The sequence below is a fragment of the Lissotriton helveticus genome, chromosome 12 (assembly GCF_964261635.1).
Source record: "Lissotriton helveticus chromosome 12, aLisHel1.1, whole genome shotgun sequence".
Classification (NCBI taxonomy): Eukaryota; Metazoa; Chordata; class Amphibia; order Caudata; family Salamandridae; genus Lissotriton; species Lissotriton helveticus.
Genome location: NC_136073.1, coordinates 427,295,017 through 427,319,420, shown reverse-complemented (window position 1 = coordinate 427,319,420; position 24,404 = coordinate 427,295,017). Strand labels below are relative to the sequence as shown.

The 24,404-nt window shown below is 50.2% G+C and overlaps 1 protein-coding gene across 4 annotated transcripts in view; it reads left to right on the top strand.

Moving 5' to 3' along the window:
• The window catches only part of RPGRIP1L (RPGRIP1 like), an 827,898-nt gene that overhangs the window by 430,620 nt on the left and 372,874 nt on the right, over positions 1 to 24,404 (top strand). For all 4 annotated transcript variants that reach the window (XM_078668308.1, XM_078668309.1, XM_078668306.1 and 1 more), the window contains exon 16: positions 3,056 to 3,207. In XM_078668308.1, coding sequence (XP_078524434.1) covers positions 3,056 to 3,207 — 152 coding nt within the window. The remainder of the gene's footprint in view (positions 1 to 3,055; positions 3,208 to 24,404) is intronic.

Genomic DNA, 24,404 nt, shown 5'->3' with positions numbered 1-24,404 from the left:
TCTATACTTTGTCACAAAAAGACAAACAGAAAAGTGTGTGCTCATTTCATCAGAAGCATGGTAGCCAATGCAGTGCTCTTCGCTAGAGTTCCTATTGTGCACACCTGCAAAGCAGCAATTTGGCAAACATTCCACACCTCTGCAAAATACTTCTGCTTGGTTGTCCGGTCTAGAGTTGAATTTATGTAGAACAGGCAGTCCTCAAGAACCTGCTTAATTTGAGCAGGGCTGAGTCCCACCTTCCCTATTGTCTTTGTACTGCTTGATAGCCTTAAGTCAGCATGCAAGCCTGACAGATCTAATTCTGGAGATGTTTAGGTTAATTACGTGTGACTCCAGTTCTGCAACTCTGTTTTTTTCTCGTGACTTTCACTCCTCCCCGTTTTAGAAGGCCATACCTAATTTCATCCACTCTTATGCTTTTAAAATTTTATGTTTGGTGGCATGTAGGGTATGCAGAATTTCAGCCCATTCACCTCGGTGCCTGAAGGGCATACTATTCATTTATGTAGATAATCTAATAAAACTATAGTATTAAACTTTTCTGCAGACCTAAAGTTGGCCCGTTTTTCTACAAGTGGTTCCTTAAATTTGGTACCGAAGAATGCCGCCCTCGGCCCTCTGTTGAATTACTGCACAAGGTTTTGCAAATATTGTTAAGCATAATGCTAGGGCCAGAATCCATGTCCTTCAGTACGATCATATGGTATTGGCGGAAAGAAAACATGTCATCATAGCCCAGTGGTACTGCCACTCTACATGATCAATACATTCTCCTGGCCCATGCTTGAAGCATAGAGAGGAAATCCCTCAGGTTCTGTAGTGTCAGTCTGGGCAGTCATTCATACACAAAGGTGTTATTTTGAGCAAAATGTTAGATAAGATCTTCAAGAATATTCTGCAATCTGATTTGATCAATGATAGTCGCGGACACCCTCCTAACTTGACAATATCACAGTTGCCTGCTGCTGTTCGAAAGGACTGCAAGAAACATTCTTGACGAGCTTCTCTCGAAATAGTTTAAAGTATTCTAAGCAACAGTGTTTGGACTTGTAAAATTGCCCTTTGAAGCATGCCAAATAACTGTACCTATTTTCTCTATTATATTGTGTTTTCTGGAGATCTTGGCTAAATCATGACGGAGTTATACAAATTATATAAATCACTTTAAAGTTTGGAGCACCTGACTTATTAGCAATCTGTGTAGTCATTCATTCTTCCTTTACTGGTTCTCATTTGATTTCTTTACCATTGGCCTTTCACTAACTATAAAGGCCGTCCACTTCCCTTTCTTGATGCTAATCGCATGCAAGCAAGCACAGTACTACTAGGTTTTTTATGTCCTTCTCATTCATAATTTCAAAAAGACATGTTGTATTCTATGTATTTGATGGATAAACCTAATCTTGTGTCTTAGCATTTGACAATTACATACAGAGGCTGGTATGCAGTTACCAAACATAAGGCCAGGGTCTAATGTGGCATACCTCTGGTATCTTCCTTCCATATTGCTCTTCCATCTTCAATAGGTAGGCATCTTTCCAATGATGAACACCCTGAAGGTGTCTTATAAACCTAAAAGGATTACCTTGTTGTCATCCATTAATGCTCACTCCGGAAACTAATGCCAAAATAATTTCAGTATGTATTAAGACAATTGTCCCTCAGGGGTCTATTCTCAGCCCGCTGCTATTTAATATCTACATCAAACCTCTCGCTACCATCGCAGAGGAAGCCGGGCTGACTATTTTTTCATACGCCGATGACACGCAAATCGTTTTTTCCCTCTCCAGCACTGAAGATAACAGCGTGTCTGGTTTGAAAATTGGTTTGTCACTTGTGGCTGAGTGGATGCAGAGGCATCTCCTCAAGCTTAACGGTGATAAAACCGAGATCATTATTTTGGGGAAACAGAAAGATCTCTGGAGCCCTCAACACTGGCCCAGCACTATGGGTCCTACCCCTCTACCAGTCCAGGTGGTACGTAACCTGGGTTTTCTCATAGATGATAGACTGTCTATGAGGCAACAAGCCACCAAGGTGGCGGCCATCTGTTTTACTACCTTACGATGGCTCCAAAAAATTCTCTGGATGTTGCCTCATGCCGCTAGGAGAACCGTAGTCCAGGCGTTAGTAACATCTCGCCTGGACTACGGTAATGTTCTCTATCTTGGCGCAGATGCCGCGACTGTCAAAAAATTACAGGTCGTACAAAATTCATCAGCTCGTCTCCTTTGTAATATTCCGAGGAGGTCTTCGGCTGTGCAGGCTCTTCGCGATCTCCATTGGCTCAAGATCTCGAGTCGAATTAAATTCAAAGCCTTATGCTATCTTTTTAAAATCAAACAGGGTTCTGCCCCATTGTATCTACAAAGTTTAGTCCAACCCTATAGGCCCCAGCGTACTTTGAGATCATCGGCCAATTGTGATTATGTTATCCCCAGATTTAAGCTAGTGAAGATGGGTGGAAGATCCTTCTCCCATCTTGGCCCCAAGTATTGGAATGCCCTGCCCGTTGCCCTGAAGACCGAGACCAACATGCTCTGTTTTCGAAAAAAACTGAAGACCCTACTCTTTTAAACTAATTCCCTGTAGCTCTTGTTGCTAAATTCAGCTGTGTCTGATGTCAGTTTTCTTCTTCAGTCTATCCCTTGCGCCGGGAAACCCACTGCGGGTAGCTGTTGCGCATTATAAATTTTAAATAAATAAATAAAAATTGACTGAATCATTGTATAGCCTTCATGGTATCTCGGAGATTGATTCACTGTGCCCTGTTTTCTCTAAATTCTCTTTTAATTAAGTTAATATCTATGATTTCATGAGTGAGCCCCCTCATCTTTGTATATTTCTGACGCTGCCATCCATTGCATAGTACAAAATGTTAATGAATTATTAAGCCTTTATCAATAATTGTATTATTTATGGTAAATGAAACATGTCTATATGTAAAATGTTCAAATTAAAAGAATAAATCCACTTAATTAAATCTATTCATAATTACCTTGAACATATATGATAATATCTAGTTTGCTATTTACAAATGTTTCTTTTGTAGGCATTCAAGACAATATGCTGAATTTTGGCTCTTTGGAATATTGGATAAGGTTGAGAGTTCCCATGGATCAAGCAATCAGACTATACAAAGAGCGGGCAAAAGCTTTAGGATACCTCTCATCCAATATCAAGGAACCAGAGTTGGCAGTTCAGGTACGCATCAAAAAGTAGTATTCCTTTTTTCTCAAATTTTAACTTTTGTGTTTCATTTTCCCTCATGGAGACACAGAACTTACCTTTACTGGCAGCCCTTTTTAGGTCTCGGCAACGAGAACTATTGTCGCCTAGTAAGCTAGCAAGGGACTACAGAGAGGTGGACGAGCCGACCAGGGTCTGTGGACGCGCACAAAGGCAGGCAGGCAGGCAGGCAGGCATGCGCCAGACACACACACAGACAGACAGACACACGCACGCACGCATGCATGCATGCACACACACACACACACACACACACACTCTCACACTCTCTCTCTCTCTCTCTGCCGCCCCCCCCCCCCCCCCCACTCACCGGGCTCTTTCCCTCCGCATCGGGTCAGTCACGGCAGAAGGCAGACTCGTGTCTTCTCCGGCGATCTTCAGCTGATGTGCACGCCCACGCTGCGTCGTGCGCGCCCACCACGCTGTTTCGCGCCCGTTGATCCTCAGCTTGTGATTACTACTCCTTCTAACCCGGATTCTAAACTACTATTTCTTGGTTCTCTAACTCCACTCTGTTGATTCCTAACAAACTGATACTCAGCACATTTCACAGTCTCGCTTTTGCTTCTCATAAATACAATAAGATTATTTTAAGCAATGTCTACCCTTCTTTTGGTTCTGTGCCTATTATGCTTCTGACTATAGAGTTTTAGAAAGTGTGGTGGAAGATTCAATGATATCAGCGGCGTGCACAGTGCAGAGTGAGTGTGCAGAGTAGTGAGTGCAGAGTAGTGAGTGCAGAGGAGTGAGTGCAGAGGAGTGAGTGCAGAGGAGTGAGTGCAGAGGAGTGAGTGCAGAGGAGTGAGTGCAGAGGAGTGAGTGCAGAGGAGTGAGTGTGCAGAGGAGTGAGTGTGCAGAGGAGTGAGTGTGCAGAGGAGTGAGTGTGCAGAGTAGTGAGTGTGCAGAGTAGTGAGTGTGCAGAGTAGTGAGTAGTGAGTGCAGAGTAGTGAGTGCAGAGTAGTGAGTGCAGAGTAGTGAGTGCAGAGTGAGTGTGCAGAGTAGTGAGTGCAGAGTAGTGAGTGCAGAGTAGTGAGTGCACTACTCTGCACTCACTACTCTGCACTCACTACGTGCAGAGTAGTGAGTGCAGAGTAGTGAGTGCAGAGTGAGTGTGCAGAGTAGTGAGTGCAGAGTAGTGAGTGCACTACTCTGCACACACTACTCTGCACTCACTACTCTGCACTCACTACTCTGCACTCACTACTCTGCAGAGTAGTGAGTGCAGAGTAGTGAGTGCAGAGTAGTGAGTGCAGAGTAGTGAGTGCAGAGTAGTGAGTAGTGAGTGCAGAGTAGTGAGTGCAGAGTAGTGAGTGCAGAGTAGTGAGTGCAGAGTAGTGAGTGCAGAGTAGTGAGTAGTGAGTGCAGAGTAGTGAGTAGTGAGTGCAGAGTAGTGAGTAGTGAGTGCAGAGTAGTGAGTGCAGAGTAGTGAGTGCAGAGTAGTGAGTAGTGAGTTCAGAGTAGTGAGTGCAGAGTAGTGAGTGCAGAGTAGTGAGTAGTGAGTGCAGAGTAGTGAGTGCAGAGTAGTGAGTAGTGAGTGCAGAGTAGTGAGTGCAGAGTGCAGTGCAGGTGAGTGCAGTGCAGTGCAGGTGAGTGCAGTGCAGGTGAGTGCAGTGGAGTGCAGGTGAGTGCAGTGGAGTGGAGTGCAGGTGAGTGCAGTGCAGTGCAGTGCAGGTGAGTGCAGTGCAGGTGAGTGCAGTGCAGGTGAGTGCAGTGCAGGTGAGTGCAGTGCAGTGCAGGTGAGTGCAGTGCAGGTGAGTGCAGTGCAGTGCAGGTGAGTGCAGTGCAGTGCAGGTGAGTGCAGTGCAGGTGAGTGCAGTGCAGTGCAGGTGAGTGCAGTGCAGGTGAGTGCAGTGCAGGTGAGTGCAGTGCAGGTGAGTGCAGTGCAGTGCAGGTGAGTGCAGTGCAGGTGAGTGCAGTGCAGGTGAGTGCAGGTGAGTGCAGTGCAGTGCAGGTGAGTGCAGTGCAGTGCAGGTGAGTGCAGTGCAGGTGAGTGCAGTGCAGTGCAGGTGAGTGCAGAGCAGGTGAGTGCAGTGCAGGTGAGTGCAGTGCAGTGCAGTACAGGTGAGTGCAGTGCAGGTGAGTGCAGTGCAGTGCAGGTGAGTGCAGTGCAGTGCAGGTGAGTGCAGTGCAGTGCAGGTGAGTGCAGTGGAGTGCAGTGCAGGTGAGTGCAGTGCAGGGGAGTGCAGTGCAGTTGAGTGCAGTGCAGGTGAGTGCAGTGCAGGTGAGTGCAGTGCAGGTGAGTGCAGTGCAGGGGAGTGCAGTGCAGTGCAGGTGAGTGCAGTGCAGGTGAGTGCAGTGCAGGTGAGTGCAGTGCAGTGCAGGTGAGTGCAGAGCAGGTGAGTGCAGTGCAGTGCAGGTGAGTGCAGTGCAGTACAGGTGAGTGCAGTGCAGGTGAGTGCAGTGCAGGTGAGTGCAGTGCAGGTGAATGCAGTGCAGGTGAGTGTAGTGCAGTGCAGGTGAGTGCAGTGCAGTGCAGGTGAGTGCAGTGCAGGTGAGTGCAGGTGAGTGCAGTGCAGTGCAGGTGAGTGCAGTGCAGGTGAGTGCAGTGCAGGTGAGTGCAGTGCAGGTGAGTGCAGTGCAGTGCAGTGCAGTGCAGGTGAGTGCAGTGCTGGTGAGTGCGGTGCAGGTGAGTGCGGTGCAGGTGAGTGCAGTGCAGGTGAGTGTGGTGCAGGTCAGTGCAGTGCAGGTGAGTGCAGTGCTGGTGAGTGCAGTGCAGTGCTGGTGAGTGCAGTGCAGGTGAGTGCAGTGCAGGTGAGTGCAGTGCAGGTGAGTGCAGTGCAGGTGAGTGCAGTGCAGTGCAGGTGAGTGCAGTGCAGGTGAGTGCAGTGCAGTGCAGGTGAGTGCAGTGCAGGTGAGTGCAGTGCAGGTGAGTGCAGTGCAGTGCAGGTGAGTGCAGTGCAGGTGAGTGCAGTGCAGGTGAGTGCAGGTGAGTGCAGTGCAGGTGAGTGCAGTGCAGTGCAGGTGAGTGCAGTGCAGGTGAGTGCAGTGCGTGCAGTGCAGGTGAGTGCAGTGCAGGTGAGTGCAGTGCAGGTGAGTGCAGTGCAGGTGAGTGCAGTGCAGGTGAGTGCAGTGCAGGTGAGTGCAGTGCAGGTGAGTGCAGTGCAGGTGAGTGCAGTGCAGGTGAGGTTAGTGCAGTGCAGGTGAGTGCAGTGCAGGTGAGTGCAGTGCAGGTGAGTGCAGTGCAGGTGAGTGCAGTGCAGTGCAGGTCAGTGCAGTGCAGTGCAGGTGAGTGCAGTGCAGTGCAGGTGAGTGCAGTGCAGGTGAGTGCAGGTGAGTGCAGGTGAGTGCAGTGCAGGTGAGTGCAGTGCAGGTGAGTGCAGTGCAGGTGAGTGCAGTGCAGGTGAGTGCAGGTGAGTGCAGTGCAGGTGAGTGCAGTGCAGTGCAGGTGAGTGCAGTTGAGTGCAGAGTGGTGTGTATTGACAATGTAAATGACAATGCCATTTATTTATGATTTAAAGAAAAAAAAAGAAATGTCATGAGCAATGCCAATAGCTCTACCTTTAATGATGCCGAGACCATTGCATTGTAAATGCTTGTTTGATATGTGATGCTTAGCTATTTAAAGCTCTACTGTCACCCAGCTATTGGCATGAAGCCCATTTACACTGAAGACATTCCGTTGAATTAGTTAAGACAATCAACCCAGTGGTAAATGTGATGTGCTGCAGGCTTAATATTGTTTTTCTCAAACTTCTTTGCACTCCTCGGTGAAATGTAGATGCACTAAAACGTAATTTTGGGTGTAAATTCTAGGACACTATTGAGTCTCAAAAAAATACATTGACCAATGAAACTTAGTACTGAAGACAATAACTCTGGTTTATTGTTTGCAATACTAAATTTAGAGGGAGTGACAACAAAGCAGGGGTATCAGGAACGGGTGGCTATTCAAAATGCAGTGAACTCCCACTAGCTAACATGGTTGTTGTTATTAAAACATTTTGGAGGATATTTCCTGCCTTGGAAATTACTCCTGCAAAAGGCAGTTTTGTTAAGTGTGTTTCAGGACTGGGACAAGAAATGATAACCCCCATACTGTATGAAGGTGCCCTCTGGGATAAATGTGCACTTGCACTAAACTACCACATGTGTTCTTGTGTATTGTCTCCCAGCCTTTAGGAGTAAATTGAGTGGATGAGAAGTATACATGTAAATGCAAGATTTGCATGTATGCTTATGAGTAGTTTTTGCAAATTATCACAACAGACGTATTTGAGTCATATATTTCCAGCTTTTGCCTTTTTTTGTGACACAGGCCAGTATTAAATGCAGTTTTTCTTGCTAATGGATACAAATATCATTGTATAAGGCCAGAGCCAGAAATATAATGCAATTGAAGAAACATACATTTAATTTTGGTAGCATTGTTGTCAAGTGTCAAGTGGCGCCTTTTGTGGAAGTCCTTCAGTAAGCACCATGCACATAATTATGTACAATTGCATCTGTGTATTTCTCTTGTTGATCTCATAAAGGGATCGCATGCCACAACTTACTGAATTGTTTATTGAACCAGAAAAGCAAAGCACCCTCTTCTGTCATAATTAAAAACATAGACCTTTCATCTTATACATTTTATTAGGCCAGTTTGGTCTCCACATTTGAGTACATCACAGATCCTATTTGGTTGTTACCTTACAATTCGCCTTCCAGCTCTTAATGATCATGCTGTACCTTCTTCTGGAAAGTTGCTGCAATAATCTGCCAGGTACCCTTTTGAGTATTTCTCCTGTACTATCCCCTCTGCAGGCTCCCATCAGAAACCATATTCTAAAACATTTGTCCTACCTTGCTCTACATAACGGTTCTGGCGCTGACCTTTTACCTAGTTAGGTGCTGGATAAATGATGTGTGGTTTCCTCTGAAAACTAGCCTTATTTATCATGCATGAGAATTCTCAGTATCACAGCAGAATTACCATCTTCTGCATTATAACTCTGTATACGGGTCACCACTATCGTCGTCCTTGGCCAACATGTCCACAGTACCATGACACTTCTAGGTAGTGCACCTGAGGGTACCTTTCTGGTATATATGTACCGCATCTTCTCTGGGCAAGCCAGAGGAGAAAAACTTCCATGCTGACATGAGACGCTGAAGTCCCTGCACGCAGACACTACAGCACACAGTGGTCTGACATCCCTCGCGGGGTATGTCCAGCTTAAGACCAAGACAGGGTCCTTTGTTCTCTCACATCAGGCAATGGGGTTGGCTCTTTCCTAGGGGATTCTTGTCTAGACACCTGCATATATGCTAGGTACACTTAGGTACATCTAGTTAGGGTTTGCATTGGGATTACTGCCATGTATCTATATGCCTGCATATATTCACTGTCTTAGCACCATGGTAGAATTCTACCTTTTATTTACTTTGTTGGTGCTTGTAATCATACATATCTGTTTCTGCCTAATGGTTGTTCCAGCACACTTATTTTATCCTAGAATGATGCTAGTTCAATAAATGCTTATTGAAAACGTCCCCATCATTTAGTCTGTGTAACTCTCTGAGAACAAGTGAGCACAAGTGACTGAGCGAAAAGTACTGTACTGTTTCCACGATCCCTGAGGGATCAGCGTTGTCTTGTTCAGTAGTTGCCAGAAACTATTCGCTCCTTGGTAAGGGCGGGGGGCATACAGTGGCACTGTGTGCTAGCTGGTCTACAGGCTAACATATCCTTTGGGGGTGTCTGTATTCAGTCTGGACACCAATCTTAGTTTACGCGCAGATCCTATATAGATTGGTAGGACTACACGACACCAGGATGAGGGTACATTGATGAACAGTTAACTAATATTACACGTTTGGTGTGGCAAATGCTTCCGCATGTTGCATGCTCATTTTAGGTGCCTTTTATGACTGACAGAATTTCCTTAAGCCCAGTTGAGAGGCACTGATGGAGCCATGAGCTGAAATTACATGTTTGAAAAGGTAGATATTTCCACATTTTTGCGGGGTGCACTGACGGAGCTTTGAGTTGATGTTTGAAAGAAGTGGCTGTGATTTATATGTATGAGGATGGAGAAGTAATGAGTGAATTGTGTGTCATCGAGCTAATGTTAAAGTCCTAAAGGTTGGTCCTCCATAAGATTAATGTTCTCTCACTCAGCTTTGTTTATCTTTGGTGGCTCACCCTACTGTTATGTTTCTGAATGCTACAGTGATGTATGCTTCTGGAGACCATGGGGTTGCATCACACTTTCTGTTCAGTAGAGATGTTTTTGTATCTGGATTGAAGTACAGACAAAGACTGAGGGAGCATTCCGTTCTTCAATGGTATGAGATTCTGCTAGTCCCATGGGCCATTCACTTAAATCAAACACGCTTCACTTACCCAATCTGGCCTCAGCATCAGTCACTGTTGGAATTAATTAACAGAAATCAATAGGTACTTGTCAGAAGTCTAGTACTTCTCCTGACACCCTGTTTTCTGTAATCATCTGCACCTTCATCTAATAAGTTAACAAATGATATGGCATTATTTAAATGCAGTGCTACTGGAACTATGCAAATCTGTGGTAGTGCGTTTTTCACTTAATTATGGATTTGAGCTTAATCCATCATCTGCTGCACAATCTGCAGTACAGATATTAAACCAAAAATGTGTTTCTAACTCAAACGAATAAAAAGATACTGGCACAGGTTTGTGCGCATTGGAAGGCCCGTTGCAAAGGTGAACTAGTTATCTTTCAGTTGCTCATTTCTGTATTTGGTTGTTAAACTGGTACTGAGGTGAAATCTTTGGCCAGTCATTATGACCATTTGTAAAAATTGTGAAAAAATTAAGTAATACTATACAAAAATGTCAACACTGCTTCATAATTTGGTGCTTCTCCGCTGCATAATTCCAGTCACCCTGAATACATGGATTCCTGACTTGGAAAACAAAGCCGCTCTGGTTGAAGGCATGGAGTCCTCTAGAAATAGATTTTAGCTTCCCAATTTCACAAAAGTGGATCAGCTGGTTTGGTTACCTAGGACCAAGCATTTTTTAATTCATTTTGAAATTATTATGATAATTGTGACAAAGGAGGATAACACAAGAGCTCTCCAGTATTGGATCTATCATAGATTCACATGCTTGAATCATCCCGTAGTCCTAGTGGGAGTCCCACTGTATCCTTATAAAAGCAATAGATAATACTATCATATGCTACAATGCAATGAACCGCCACTGCCATAGCCTATCTACCTTTTTTTTGTAAAAAAAGAACTAAACTTAAGTAATAACAAATCAGGTGAAAGCACCCTGTAGAACACACCCAAGAGAGGCTTACTTCCTCAGCTTTACTACCGCATGTCGTGTGACAGGGAGTCTCCCTGAGCTCTGGTCAGTTTTTTCTCTCAAAACTACAGATATCTTCTAGAAAATGTCAGATTCTTCAAAGAAAGATCTCTTCAGGCCGTGTGGAACATGTGGTAAGAAGAGGCTCCATGCCGAAGATCCCCATAAGAACTGTATTTGCTGTTTGTACCCCCAGCATAAAGTAAAGGACTGCAAAATTTGTAGAACTTTCTCAACCAAAACCCTTAAAGATAGAGAGGTTAGGTTGTTGATTTGGCTTCAGAGACTTAAAAGTAAATCTCTTGTCATCTCTGATGATGAGGAAAGCTCTGCCTCACATACCTCTCTGGAAAAATCTAAAAGGAGAGATAGGTCACAAGTCCACTGAGGGTAATAAAAAAGCTTCTAAAAATCCTGTCATGAAGCAGCAGGTCCCTCACAAATAGGAAAGCATTAATTTCCTGCTGAGGAGAAAGCCAGTCTGACCCCAAAGCATGAGAAACACTTATCAGAGCCATCTATGAAAATCACAGTCCCTAAAAAGCTTGTGTCCCTAAAAAGTCGCACCGTCCTCTGGATCCCGGTTGATGCAGAAATCACCATTGGGGCATGTTTCCCCCATCATCATCGTCGACGTTACTCCAGTATTGGAACTTTAATAGATTCACATGCCTGTATTATTCCCCGTTGTCGAGACGGGAGTCTCCGGTACATAAAAAAGCAATGCATAGTCATAAAGCAAACTGAAAAGAGGCCTAGGCCCATTTTCCTTTTTCAACCCATAGCCTTTGTTAAGTAAAAAAGGCCCAAACTTTTCCCTGAACCAATCAGCTGTCCTCACTCTAGAACACTCCTGAGAGAACCTCTTGCCCCTCAGATTTTCTACCGCACATTGTGCTAGGGAGTCACTTTTGAGCTCTGCTCAAACTCTTCATTTTTCTACTATATTTGACTAGAATTTGGGGTTCCCCTTTTTCTATATTGATTTATTGGAAGCTGCTATTGATCTTCTACCATGGCTGACAAGGAGAAGAAAAGTTTATTTAGAGCTTGTGCCACTTACTCTGAGAAAAGACTGTATACAGAGGACCCTCATAAGGACTGTATATATTGTCTATACCCGAACCATCAGGCAAAATATTGTAAAATCTGTTGCCCTTTCTCCAATAAAACCTTGAAAGACCGGGAAGGAAGGCTTCTACTCTGGCTCCAGAAGGTAAAGGCCAGGAAAGAAATCTTCTCAAGCGACAGTGAAAAGAGTCTTCAACATCCAAGAGATCTCAGAAGAGAAGCAGATCTCCACAGGCTCATACCTCAGGTGAGAGGCCTGAAAAAACTCCTAAAAAGACCACTCCAGGTTCTTCGGGTCGCAGTCCCTCAAAATCTCCTTCAGGAAAGTCTAAGGAAAAGAAGGGTCATGCTTCTGAGGAGAAACATGCTAAGAAACCTGCTTCAGAGCCGTCTAAATCTCCTCAAAAGGTAAAGATTACCATTAAAAAATCATTTTCTACACCTTCTGAGGTGCAGAAATCTACATCGTCGACGAGGAAAACATCCTCAACGTCGACGAAATCTGAGGTAAACCCGGCATCGTCGTCGGTACTTTCCACGTCGATGATGAGCCCTTCGTCGACAAGGGTGGTGATGATCATGGTGACGAGCGCGTCGTCGACGGGACCGTCGACGGCATCAACAATGGGACCGCCGACGACAACTACGACGACGGTGACGACAACGTCGACAATAGCGTCGACGATTATGATTTCGGCGACGGTGACGATGATCTCGTCGACGGGCTCGTCGACAAGGGAAAAGACTCCAGAAAAGCGTTTTTCAGCTTGGAAAAGGACAATAACACCAGAAGTGACATCACCAAGTAAAGTCGCAACATTGGTACCTTCTCACCTGCTAGAGGAGGAGGATTCGGAGGAAGAGGATGAGGATGGTCGTTTTGGGTATGCAAGTAGCCCATCCCAACTAAAGGTGAAATACCAAGAAGAAGATTCACAGGATGAATATGAGGATTTCAGGGTCATCCTCAAGAGCATCACTATCAAGAACAAAGGGAAGAGATGACAAGTGTGCCCTCTTCTTTATTAAGAGATCTACAATCCATGCTGTAGGATTATAGGAGAAGATATCCTACACCTCAAACGTCTAAAATCATTCCTGATTGTTAGACGGGGACCTGGAGGGTCGGCCGAGCACAGTGATCGCACAGACAGGTAACTTCCCCCCCACAGATGGACACCACACAAAGATTAGGGTAACACCTTTTATAGGCACTTCTGGTAGTAGAGTGGTACGATACAAGGCGATCAGGACACGATGATCCTCTCAATTCTAGTCTCTAGTAAGGGAAGGGGGTAGCGGGACAGTCTTGGTACCCACGGGTACGGGTGTGTAACGGTGATAGCTCACAATCCTCGAGCTCGGTGTTCGGATGGGTCAGACCGCGGCAGCGCCGGCAGGTCCCGAAGAGGTCGTAGGTGGCAACGGGCCGCGGCAGCGCCAGCAGGTCCCAACGAGGATGAAGGTTACAACGGGCCGCGGCAGCGCCAGCAGGTCCCACGAGAATGCAGGGTGCAACGGGCCGCGGCAGCGCCAGCAGGTCCCACGAGGATGAAGGTTACTACGGGCCGCGGCAGCGCCAGCAGGTCCCACGAGCATGCAGGTTGCAGAGGGCCGCGGCAGCGCCAGCAGGTCCCACGAGGATGAAGGTTGCAGAGGGCCGCGGCAGCGCCAGCAGGTCCCACGAGGATGAAGGTTGCAGAGGGCCGCGGCAGCGCCAGCAGGTCCCACGAGGATGAAGGTTGCAGAGGGCCGCGGCAGCGCCAGCAGGCAGGACAATAGTTCACAAGGCAGGGCTGTGGCAGCGCCAACAGTCCGTCAAGGATGAGTTCGTCGCGGTGTCTCTCGACTCCAGGATACAACTGCCTTCCTGTCCTGGGGTTGCCTCAGTTATAGGTCTGGCGCCCTTTGATGTCCGGACCCTCGCTCTTGGAGGTCGGGAGGTCTGGGATGAGGGAGTCCAGACACCCAGCAGGGGGGTGGAGCCAGCGCCCGAGGAGGCTGGGGGTGCTCGGCACCTGGCGGGGGAGAGCCATCGACACTTCGTACTCCCATTGACCTGCCAAGTGGGCCGTTCACCTCCTGGGTGGAGGGTGGTGCCGGGATGTCGGGGCCTGGCCAGGCCCAGGGTTGGGGTCGGGCTGAGGCCGCGCGGCCGCGTGGTGCCGTGTCCAAGATGGCGGCTGGGCCGGGCAATGGTGCTGACGGTGGCCCGGGCCCTGTCCTGCGGGGAGGGAGCGAGCCCTTCATGTGGCCTGTCCAACATGCGTCCCCCCCAGCTGAAGGCGGGGAGAGTCACCCATCTCCTTGGGGACTTTCCTCGTCGAGGCGGAAAAAGCGGGACAGGCCATCCGCGTTGGCGTGGTCTTGGCCAGGGCGATGTTCCACAGTGAAGTCCATCCCCTGCAGGGAGATGGACCATCGCAATAGTTTGGGGTTCTCCCCCCGCATCTGCATGAGCCATTGCAGGGGCCGATGGTCCGTCTGTACCCGAAAATGGGTTCCGAAGAGGTACGGCCGGAGCTTCTTGAGGGCCCATACCACCGCGAAGGCCTCTCGCTCAATGGTGCTCCAGCGCTGTTCTCGGGGCAGTAGGCGTCTGCTGATGAAGGCCACTGGTTGGTCCACTCCTTCGGCGTTCAGTTGGGAGAGGACGGCCCCAATACCATGGTCGGAGGCATCGGTCTGCACGATGAACTCGCGGCTGTAGTCGGGGGCCTGGAGCACAGGAGCGGTGCACATGGCGGCCTTCAGCGTCTCGAAGGCTGCTTGACAGTCGGGAGTCCAGTTGACTCTTTTTGGGTGGTTCTTAGACGTGAGCTCCGTGAGGGGCCCCACAATGCTGCCATAGTCCCTTACAAACCGCCGGTAGTATCCGGTGAGCCCCAGGAAGGCTCGGACCTCGGTTTGTGTCTCGGGGGGTTGCCAGGACTGAATGGCAGCTACCTTGAGTTGGAGGGGGGCCACCAGACCGCTCCCCACTTGGTGTCCGAGGTAGGTCACGGACCCCTGGCCGATTTGGCACTTGCTGGCCTTTATGGTGAGGCCGGCCTGTTGGAGGGCCTGCAGGACCTCTCTGAGGTGGTGGAGGTGATCCGTCCAGTGGCGGCTGTATACCGCGATGTCGTCCAGGTAGGCGGCGCTGAATTCTTCGAGGCCCGCCAATACCTGGTTCACCAGTCTTTGAAAAGTGGCTGGAGCGTTCTTCATGCCGAAGGGCATCACTCTGAAATGGTAGTGCCCATCCGGGGTGGAGAAAGCGGAACGTTCTTGGGCTCTGGGGGTGAGGCCGATCTGCCAGTAGCCCGCTGTCAGGTCGAAGATGCTTAGGTAGCGGGCTGCCCCCATGCGGTCGACTAGTTCATCTGCTCGGGGGATAGGGTGAGCGTCGGTTCGGGTGACCGCGTTCAGACCCCGATAGTCAATGCAGAACCGGAGTTCAGGGGTGGTGCCCGGGGCCGCGGCCTTGGGGACCAGGACAACCGGGCTGGCCCAGGGACTGTCCGAAGGTTCGATGACTCCGAGGGCGAGCATCTTGGAGACTTCTTCTTGGATGCATGTACGTACCCGATCCGGTACTCGGTACGGCCGGTGTCGGACAGGAGGACTGTCCCCCGTGTCCACGTCGTGCAGGCACCAGGAGGTGACTCCGGGTGCGAGAGAGAACAGGTTTGCGAACGGCAGCAGGAGGGCCCGGCAATCTTGACGCTGCTCCGGGGTCAGGGCCTCGGAGAGTCGGACCCCGTCCACCGAACCATCTCTTTCCCGGGTCCTCAGTAGGTCAGGGAGGGGCTCGGAGTCTCCTTCTGCGCCACTGTCGGTAGCCATCAGCAGGCTGAGCTCTGATCGCACGAAGTGGGGTTTGAGTCGGTTGGCGTGGAGGACCCGGAGGGGGTTCCGGGGGGACTCCAGGTCGACGAGATAGGTGACGGGGCTCCTGCGCTCGATCACCTTGAAGGGCCCCGTCCATTTGTCCTGCAAGGCACACGGTTCGATGGGGGACATCACCCATACCTGCTGACCCGGTTCAAACTCGATGGAGGAGACATGTTGGTCGTACCACTTCTTCATGTCCTCTTGACTGGCCTCCAGATTGGCTTTAGCGATCTCCCTGAATTTCCGGGTCTGATTACGGAGGGTCAGGAGGTATTTGTAGACGTCCGGAGGGGTCTTTAGGGGGGCCATTTCCCATTCCTCCTTCACTAGGCTGAGAGGCCCGCGAACGGGGTGTCCGTACAGGAGTTCGAAGGGGCTGAAGCCGAGGGACTTCTGGGGGACTTCTCGGTAGGCGAAGAGGAGGCACGGTAGTAGCACGTCCCACTGGCGGCGTAGGGGTTCTTCCAGCCCCATGATCATCCCCTTGAGGGTGCGGTTGAACCGCTCGACCAGTCCGTTCCCCTGGGGGTGATAGGGGGTGGTGAATCGGTAAGTGACTCCGCACTGCTGCCAGAGGGATTTCATATACTTTGAAATAAAGTTCGTACCCCTGTCGCTGACGACTTCCCGGGGGAAGCCCACTCGAGAGAAGATCCCCATCAAGGCTCGACCCACTACTGGGGCTGTTATCGTACGAAGGGGGACCGCCTCAGGATAGCGGGTAGCGTGATCCACCAGGACCAGGATGAAGCGATGTCCCTGTGCTGTTCGGGGGTCCAGGGGCCCCACAATGTCTATTCCCACCCTTTCGAACGGGGTGGTCACCACGGGGAATGGTTGTAGGGGTGCCTTGAGTTTGCGGCCGCTCTTCCCACTGGCCTGGCAGGTCGGGCAGGACCGGCAATGGTTGGATACGTCATTTCTCATTTTGGGCCAAAAAAAGTGAGTCACCAGGCGGTGGTAGGTCTTGTCTTGGCCCAGGTGCCCGGCCAGGGGGACATCATGGGCTAGGTTCAACAGGAAGTCTCTGAAGTGGAGGGGCACCACCAGCACTCGCCCGGCCCCCAGTTCTGCGATTTTCTGTTCGCTGTACAAGAGATCATTGTCCCAATAAACCCAGTGGGCCCCGGTGGTGTCTCCTTGGCTCTGGGCGAGCGCTTGCTGCCGCAATCCCTCGAGGGAGGGGCAGGTCTTTTGCTCCTGCCGGAATTGTTCCTGGGTGGGCCCCCCTTCTTGACGCCACTGAGCCAGGTCGGGAAGCTCGGGGGGCTGTGTGGACCCCTCTGGGGTGGGGTCCGGGTGGTCGGTCTGGAGGAAGTCTTCTTCTGGAGTGATCGAGGGCGGAGGTGCTGCCCATTCTGGTCCTTCTGGTCTAGGGATGGTGCGGGTGGCCATGGACCGGGTGGTTACGCACGCCCAGTCCGGGAGACCCAACATCCCCAGATGCTCTCTTCTTTCCACAGCGGCCCACGGGGAGCTCTCGAGATCGTTCCCCAGGAGGCAGTCTACGGGGGCATCGTCACGGACAGTTACTTTCAGCATGCCGGACACTCCTCCCCATTCGAAGGGGACGCAGGCCATCCGACACAGGCTCTCCGAGTTATCTGCCGATCGGACGGGGCAAAGTACGTTTGGTAGGATTTGTTCTGGGGTCACCAGGTGACAGCGGACGGCCGTCACACTGGCCCCGGTGTCACGCAGGGCCTCGGCCTTGCGCCCATTGATGCTCACCCATTGGCTGTACTTCCGAGTGTTGGCGGGCAGGGGAGTCCGCGGGACCATGTCTCTTCCTCCTAGGCATGCCAGGGTCATGGCGGCGGGTTCCCACTCGAACTGCTCCGACTCATAGGTCTCCGTGTCTTCGGAGACGTGTTCTTCTCCCAGGGCGGCGGCCGCCATCTGGCGGGGCCCGGGGGCCTGGTTCTTCGGGCAGGTCGGGTCACTGGCATAGTGGCCGACTCGCTGGCATCGATGACACGTCACGTTAGCTCGGAACCCCGGGCGCATCGGGGGGTTTCCCCGGCCTGCTGGGGCCGGGGTGGCGTTAGTGGGTGCGGCCGGGGCGGCGTCTCTGCCCCGGCCCGGGCCTCCTCCTCCTCCTCGGGGACGATGGTGACCTTGGTTGGTTCTGTTCTGCTCATTTGGCCCACTCCGGGCCACTCGGGTGCTCTCCCACCGGTCAGCCTCGGTGGCGAGCTGCCGGGGTTCAGTCAGTTTACTGTCGAGGAGGTGCTGCCTGAGCTCGACAAAGCAGTTGTTGGAGAGGTGCTCCCACACAATGAGATTGAAGAGTTGTTCGTAAGTGGTTACGTTGTTACCCTTGATCCACCCCTCGAAGGCTCGGCTGAAATAGTTCACGTATTCCAACCACGTCGTACCTGGGATCCGGGTGCAGTTGCGTAACCTCTGGCGGTACATTTCGGGTGTAAGTCCATATCGACTGAGGAGGGCGGCCTTCATGTGGTCATAGGACGTCATTTGATGGTCCGGAAGCTGCAGCAGGGCATCACGACCCTCGTTGACGAATCTCCCCCATAGACCGGCTCCCCAGTCACTTCGAGCGACCCGGTGGGCGGTCATGGCAATCTCATAGGCCTTGAACCACTGCTGTATGTCGTCGTTCCGGTGATATTCTCGGACCACATCCTTGGGGATGTGGACCTTCTGCTCGGTAGGACCCGGGGAGTGCGGTTGCTCGGGCACCCCTAGGTTTTTGTTCAGTTTGCGTATTTCTATCTCCGCTAGTTTGCACTCGTGCTCGTATGCCAGTCTTTTTTCTTCGAGGTCTCTCTGTCTCTGTTTTTCCTCTCGCTCTTCTCTGAGCCGTAAGTGTTCTAAGTTTATTTTTTGTTCCGCCAGTTTCAATTCTCCGTCTAATCTGAGTCGTGCCAAGTCTAACTCGTGTAATCTATTTTTTTCCCGCTCTTGGATCTCTTCATGGGAGGGGCCTGTTCTCCGTTCCTCCGTCCGGGTGGTGTTGACTTCCGGGGCTGCGGGGTCCCGGGGGGTTGCGGTATTGGTCTCTGTCCAGGCCTCTAGGGCGTTTTTGAAGTCTTCTTTTGTGCTTAGCCCGGTGGTAGCAATGCCTAAGTCCATGCAAAATTGTTTGAGCTCTCGGTGGTTGTATTCTTCCAGCTTTTCCATCTGGAACTTCTCCGCCGATCCGCTCTCTTTGGTCGTCATTGTGGTTTTAGTCGTAGGGTGAGTTACTGTCTGTACGGTACGCGTTGGTTCGGATCGCGCCGCTAGCCACCAATGTTAGACGGGGACCTGGAGGGTCGGCCGAGCACAGTGATCGCACAGACAGGTAACTTCCCCCCCACAGATGGACACCACACAAAGATTAGGGTAACACCTTTTATAGGCACTTCTGGTAGTAGAGTGGTACGATACAAGGCGATCAGGACACGATGATCCTCTCAATTCTAGTCTCTAGTAAGGGAAGGGGGTAGCGGGACAGTCTTGGTACCCACGGGTACGGGTGTGTAACGGTGATAGCTCACAATCCTCGAGCTCGGTGTTCGGATGGGTCAGACCGCGGCAGCGCCGGCAGGTCCCGAAGAGGTCGTAGGTGGCAACGGGCCGCGGCAGCGCCAGCAGGTCCCAACGAGGATGAAGGTTACAACGGGCCGCGGCAGCGCCAGCAGGTCCCACGAGAATGCAGGGTGCAACGGGCCGCGGCAGCGCCAGCAGGTCCCACGAGGATGAAGGTTACTACGGGCCGCTGCAGCGCCAGCAGGTCCCACGAGCATGCAGGTTGCAGAGGGCCGCGGCAGCGCCAGCAGGTCCCACGAGGATGAAGGTTGCAGAGGGCCGCGGCAGCGCCAGCAGGTCCCACGAGGATGAAGGTTGCAGAGGGCCGCGGCAGCGCCAGCAGGTCCCACGAGGATGAAGGTTGCAGAGGGCCGCGGCAGCGCCAGCAGGCAGGACAATAGTTCACAAGGCAGGGCTGTGGCAGCGCCAACAGTCCGTCAAGGATGAGTTCGTCGCGGTGTCTCTCGACTCCAGGATACAACTGCCTTCCTGTCCTGGGGTTGCCTCAGTTATAGGTCTGGCGCCCTTTGATGTCCGGACCCTCGCTCTTGGAGGTCGGGAGGTCTGGGATGAGGGAGTCCAGACACCCAGCAGGGGGGTGGAGCCAGCGCCCGAGGAGGCTGGGGGTGCTCGGCACCTGGCGGGGGAGAGCCATCGACACTTCGTACTCCCATTGACCTGCCAAGTGGGCCGTTCACCTCCTGGGTGGAGGGTGGTGCCGGGATGTCGGGGCCTGGCCAGGCCCAGGGTTGGGGTCGGGCTGAGGCCGCGCGGCCGCGTGGTGCCGTGTCCAAGATGGCGGCTGGGCCGGGCAATGGTGCTGACGGTGGCCCGGGCCCTGTCCTGCGGGGAGGGAGCGAGCCCTTCATGTGGCCTGTCCAACACTGATGTAACACCTAGGCCGTGCTCTGTACCGGGTACACCAGTACGTAGGCGATAGATCTTGCCAGAGCCTCTACCTAAGTCTCCACCAACAAAACCACAGAGAGATACTGACACGACTGATGAGGAACATGAGGATGGAGAGATTAGGGATCCTAGCAAAGAGTGGGATGACGACCTCATTCCTTCACCGTCATCTCCTTTACCTAAACCTGTCGATTCCCCACCTGAAGACATTGTGGGGTTTCATAATTTAATGTAAAGAGCCACTAAAAGATTCTCACTTACCATGACAGAAGATGAAACCGAATGTTTCTTGTATGACTTTAAGGACAGCCTTCGGAAATCGGTGAGATCTTTACCGATTGTGAGTCATATTTGGGAGGAAGGCTTGAAGGTGATGGAATCACCAGCGACAGTGACACTAGTGCTCGCAAGACTAGATAAAAAGTACAAAGCGCCGACGGACGCACCTGCTTGCCTTTTGGGTCACCCGAAACCGGACTCAGTGATCACACAAGCATCGCAACAAAAATCAATGAACCCGTCAGCTCCAATTACGGCGCCCCCGGACAGGGAAGGACGCGGGGAAGAGGTTTTCCTCTATGTCAGCACTATTGGTGAGAGCTGCAAATGCTCTGGCTATCCTAGGAAGGTACGACAGGCAGATGTGGTGCGACCTGTCACCTTTTATTGATCACGTTCCGGATGCAGAGAAGCAGGAGGCCAGAAAAAGGCCAGAAAAATTCTTCAAGAAGGAGAGAGGACTTCAGCAGAAGTCCTAGACTGCGCTATGGATATAGCAACTACAGCATTCAGGTCTCTAGGATGAGCGGCGGTGTTGCGCAGACAAGGATGGTTAAGGGCTACAGCATTCAGCAAGGGAGGTACTCTTCCTATACCTCCACTTCTCAGCCCTACCATCCGCAGTATTCGCAGCGACAATCAGGAGGATATTCCAAATCTACTCCTAAAGGTAGAGGAGGTCGTCAGGGCAAGGACAACGCCCGTCGACAATGACAGGTTACTGATACCATACAGACCAGATACTCAGAGTTCATATGTTCCCCTGGGTGGAAAGATTACCCGCTTTCTTCAAAATTGACAAGAAATAACCACGGACCGATGGGTCCTCAACATTGTTCAATTTGGCCATACTCTAGAATTTCTCCAAACACCCCCTCGTACGTCACCGATGCATCACAGAATAGATCATTTGCATCAAATCCGGAAGGAGATTCGGACAATGCTCCGAAAGGGAGCAATAGAACCGGTTCCAAATTCCCAAAAAGGAGAGGGATTCTACTCCCTATTTTTTCTAATCAAGAAAAATATCCTACAATGGTGTCCTATTCTGGATCTCAGATCCCTAAACACTTATCTCAAGAAACAATCTTTCCGGATGATCTCTCTTCAGGACATCCTTCTGCTTTTAAACCCAGGGGATCATATGACCACCTTAGACTTACAAGACGCATACTTTCACGTCCCGATTCATCCTGCACACAGGAAATATTTTCGATTTATGGTAGCCGAAGAGCATTACCAATTCAGAGTCCTACCTTTGGCCTCAAATCAGCCCCAAGAGTATTCACAAAATGTCTAGCTCCAGTGGCTGATTTTCTAAGGAGGCAGAAACATCAGGTATTTCCTTACCTAGATGACTGGTTAGTCAAGGCACCAACAGCAGCACTGGCTAGAAGGTCAACGAGGGCGTGCATGGACTTTATCAACAAACTAGGATTGACTCTAAATGTGAAGAAGTCATCCCTTCATCCAAGAACACAGATCACTTTTCTAGGAGCAATCTTGGATACGGAGGGAAACATGGCGTCCCCTACCGAAGAAAGACAAAAGAAGATAGTGTCTCACTTCCAAAAGTTCTGAAAAGAAGGTATCTTTCAGTACGCAGATACAAATCATTGCTGGGGATAATGTCATCCTGCATCCCCCTCGTGCCTCATTGCAGATTACGAATGCGGCCATTACAGGAGCAGCTCGACCTCCAATGGCGTCAAGCTGAGGGATCATTCGAGGATGTAGTGGAAGTAACCCCGGGTATGCTGCAGGCAGCGGAGTGGTGGACACATCGGCAAAATATCTCTCAAGCACTTACATTCCTCACCAACTCAGCCCCATTAGTGGTGACAACGGACGCATCCCTAGAAGGATGGGGAGCTTTTCTGCAGGACCTTCAGGTCAGCGGTCGATGGAAGTTACAGGAGCGACAACTACACATAAACTTGCTGGAACTCAGGGCGGTGCGCCTCGCGCTACTGGCCTTCCTACCACGTATCAGAAATTCATCAGTGTTGATAAGAACAGACAACACAACTGCGATGCATTACCTAAACAAACAGGGAGGCACAAGATCTCTCTCCCTTTCTCAGGAAGCGCAGAGATCATATGGGAATGGGCTTTACGACAAGGAATATCACTATCGGCAGAACACCTGCCAGGAGACAAGAATACCACAGCAGATACTCTCAGCAGGCCCAAAACTTCCTGCCACGAGTGGAAGTTGGACTAGGGAGTCCTGGACAGCATTTTGCGGACATGGGGAGAACCAACTGTGGACCTCTTCGCCACAAAGGAGAACAAAAATGCCGGTACTTCGCAAACTGGCTTCCCCAAAGGGGATCTTGGGGGAATGCGTTTTCAATGGCATGCTCCGACGTCTTTGCCTAAGCTTTTCCCCCAATTCCCCTACTCCCAAGAGTGTTGAGAAAAATAAAGAAAGAACCGTGCAGACTGATACTAATAGCTCCGTGGTGGCCGAAACAACACTGGTTTGCGGAACTCCTGCTGCTTTTGGAAACACAGCCGATTCGCCTCTAGCCGATTCCATCGCTTCTCACAATGTCCCAGGGACAGGTACTCCATCCGGACCCGAAATCCTTGCAATTAGCAGCCTTTCTCCTGAACACTGTGAGTTCCAACATCTGAATATCTCACTGGAGTGCAGAAGCATCCTCTCAAAGGCAAGAGCGGACAGCACAAACAAAACCTATAGAATGACCATATACCATACATCTTGCAGCTAGCCAAATCGGGATTAGCTCATGCTTCTTTAAGGGTGCATTTGGCGGCTATATCTCGATACAGGAGATCTGCATCAGACCCGTCCTTGTGGTCAGCAAGAATCATAAATCAGTTTATGAAGGGATTGTTCAGGGTTTTCCCTCCAGTAAAACCACCACCACCGAGCTGGAATCTCAACTTGGTATTGACTCAATTAATGAAACAACCCTTCGAGCCTATTCACAGAGCGAACCTCACATTTTTATCTTGGAAAGTGGCGCTTCTTCTCGCCCTCACTTCAGCCAGGAGGGTAGGAGAACTTCAGGCTCTCACAATTCGAGACCCAATTTTACAGTTCAAGGAAGATACAATGGTTCTGTGAACTAATCCGAGATTTATTCCTAAAGTTCCGACTGACTTTCATTTGAATGAACCATTGGTGTTAAAACGTTTCTTTCCTCAACCTTCTACAGCGGCAGAAAGGGCTTTGCATTCATTAGACGTCCAAAGATGTCTCAAGTTTTATCTCAAAGAAACAAAGAATTTTCGGAAATCTTCACAACTCTTTGTTGCTTTCAGTGCACCAAGAAAAGGTTTCCCTTTATCAAAACGTGGGATTGCCAGATGGATTTCCAGTGCTATTACTTACTGTCATCAAGCTGCGGGGAAACCTCTGCACACAAGGGTTTGTGCACATTCGACAAGAGCAGTAGCCACGTCCACAGCATTATTTGCAGGAGTGCCTTAACAGGACATCTGCAGAGCAGCGACCTGGTCATCCACCAGGCACTACTGCTTGGAAGCAGCTGCAGAAACGGAAGCAGCGGTGGGAGATGCGGTGCTGAGAAACATCATCCAGTAACGGTGAGCCTTCTTTACATCCCTCCATCCTTCTATCTTGTGCACAAAGTCACATTTATGATATTGTACTGACATTTGTACTGTACAAATTGTATTGCATACGATTGGAATGCAAGAAGCAACTGTGCTTTGTGATATAACTGCTCACTATTCTAATACAGGCAAGTGAATCTATGAAAGTTCCAATACTGGAGTAAGAAAACAAGTTACTTACCTGTAACGGTAGTTCTCCAGTATTGGAAGCTTTCATAGATTCACATGCACACACCCTCCTCCCCTGAGAAGCTCACCTCGGATTTAGCATGGCAAGTGTTTATTATGCACAAGTGCGCGAAAAATCTGAGGGGCAAGAGGTTCTCTCAGGAGTGTTCTAGAAGCTGAGGACAGCTGATTGGTTCAGGGAAAAGTTTGGGCCTTTTTTACATAGCAAAGGCTATGGGTTGCAAAAGGAAAATGGGCCTAGGCCTCTTTTCAGTTTGCTTTATGACTATGCATTGCTTTTTTATGTACCGGAGACTCCTGTCTCGACGGCGGGGAATAATACAGGCATGTGAATCTATGAAAGCTTCCAATACTGGAGAACTACAGTTACAGGTAAGTAACTTATTTTCATCTCGTCGTTGAAAAA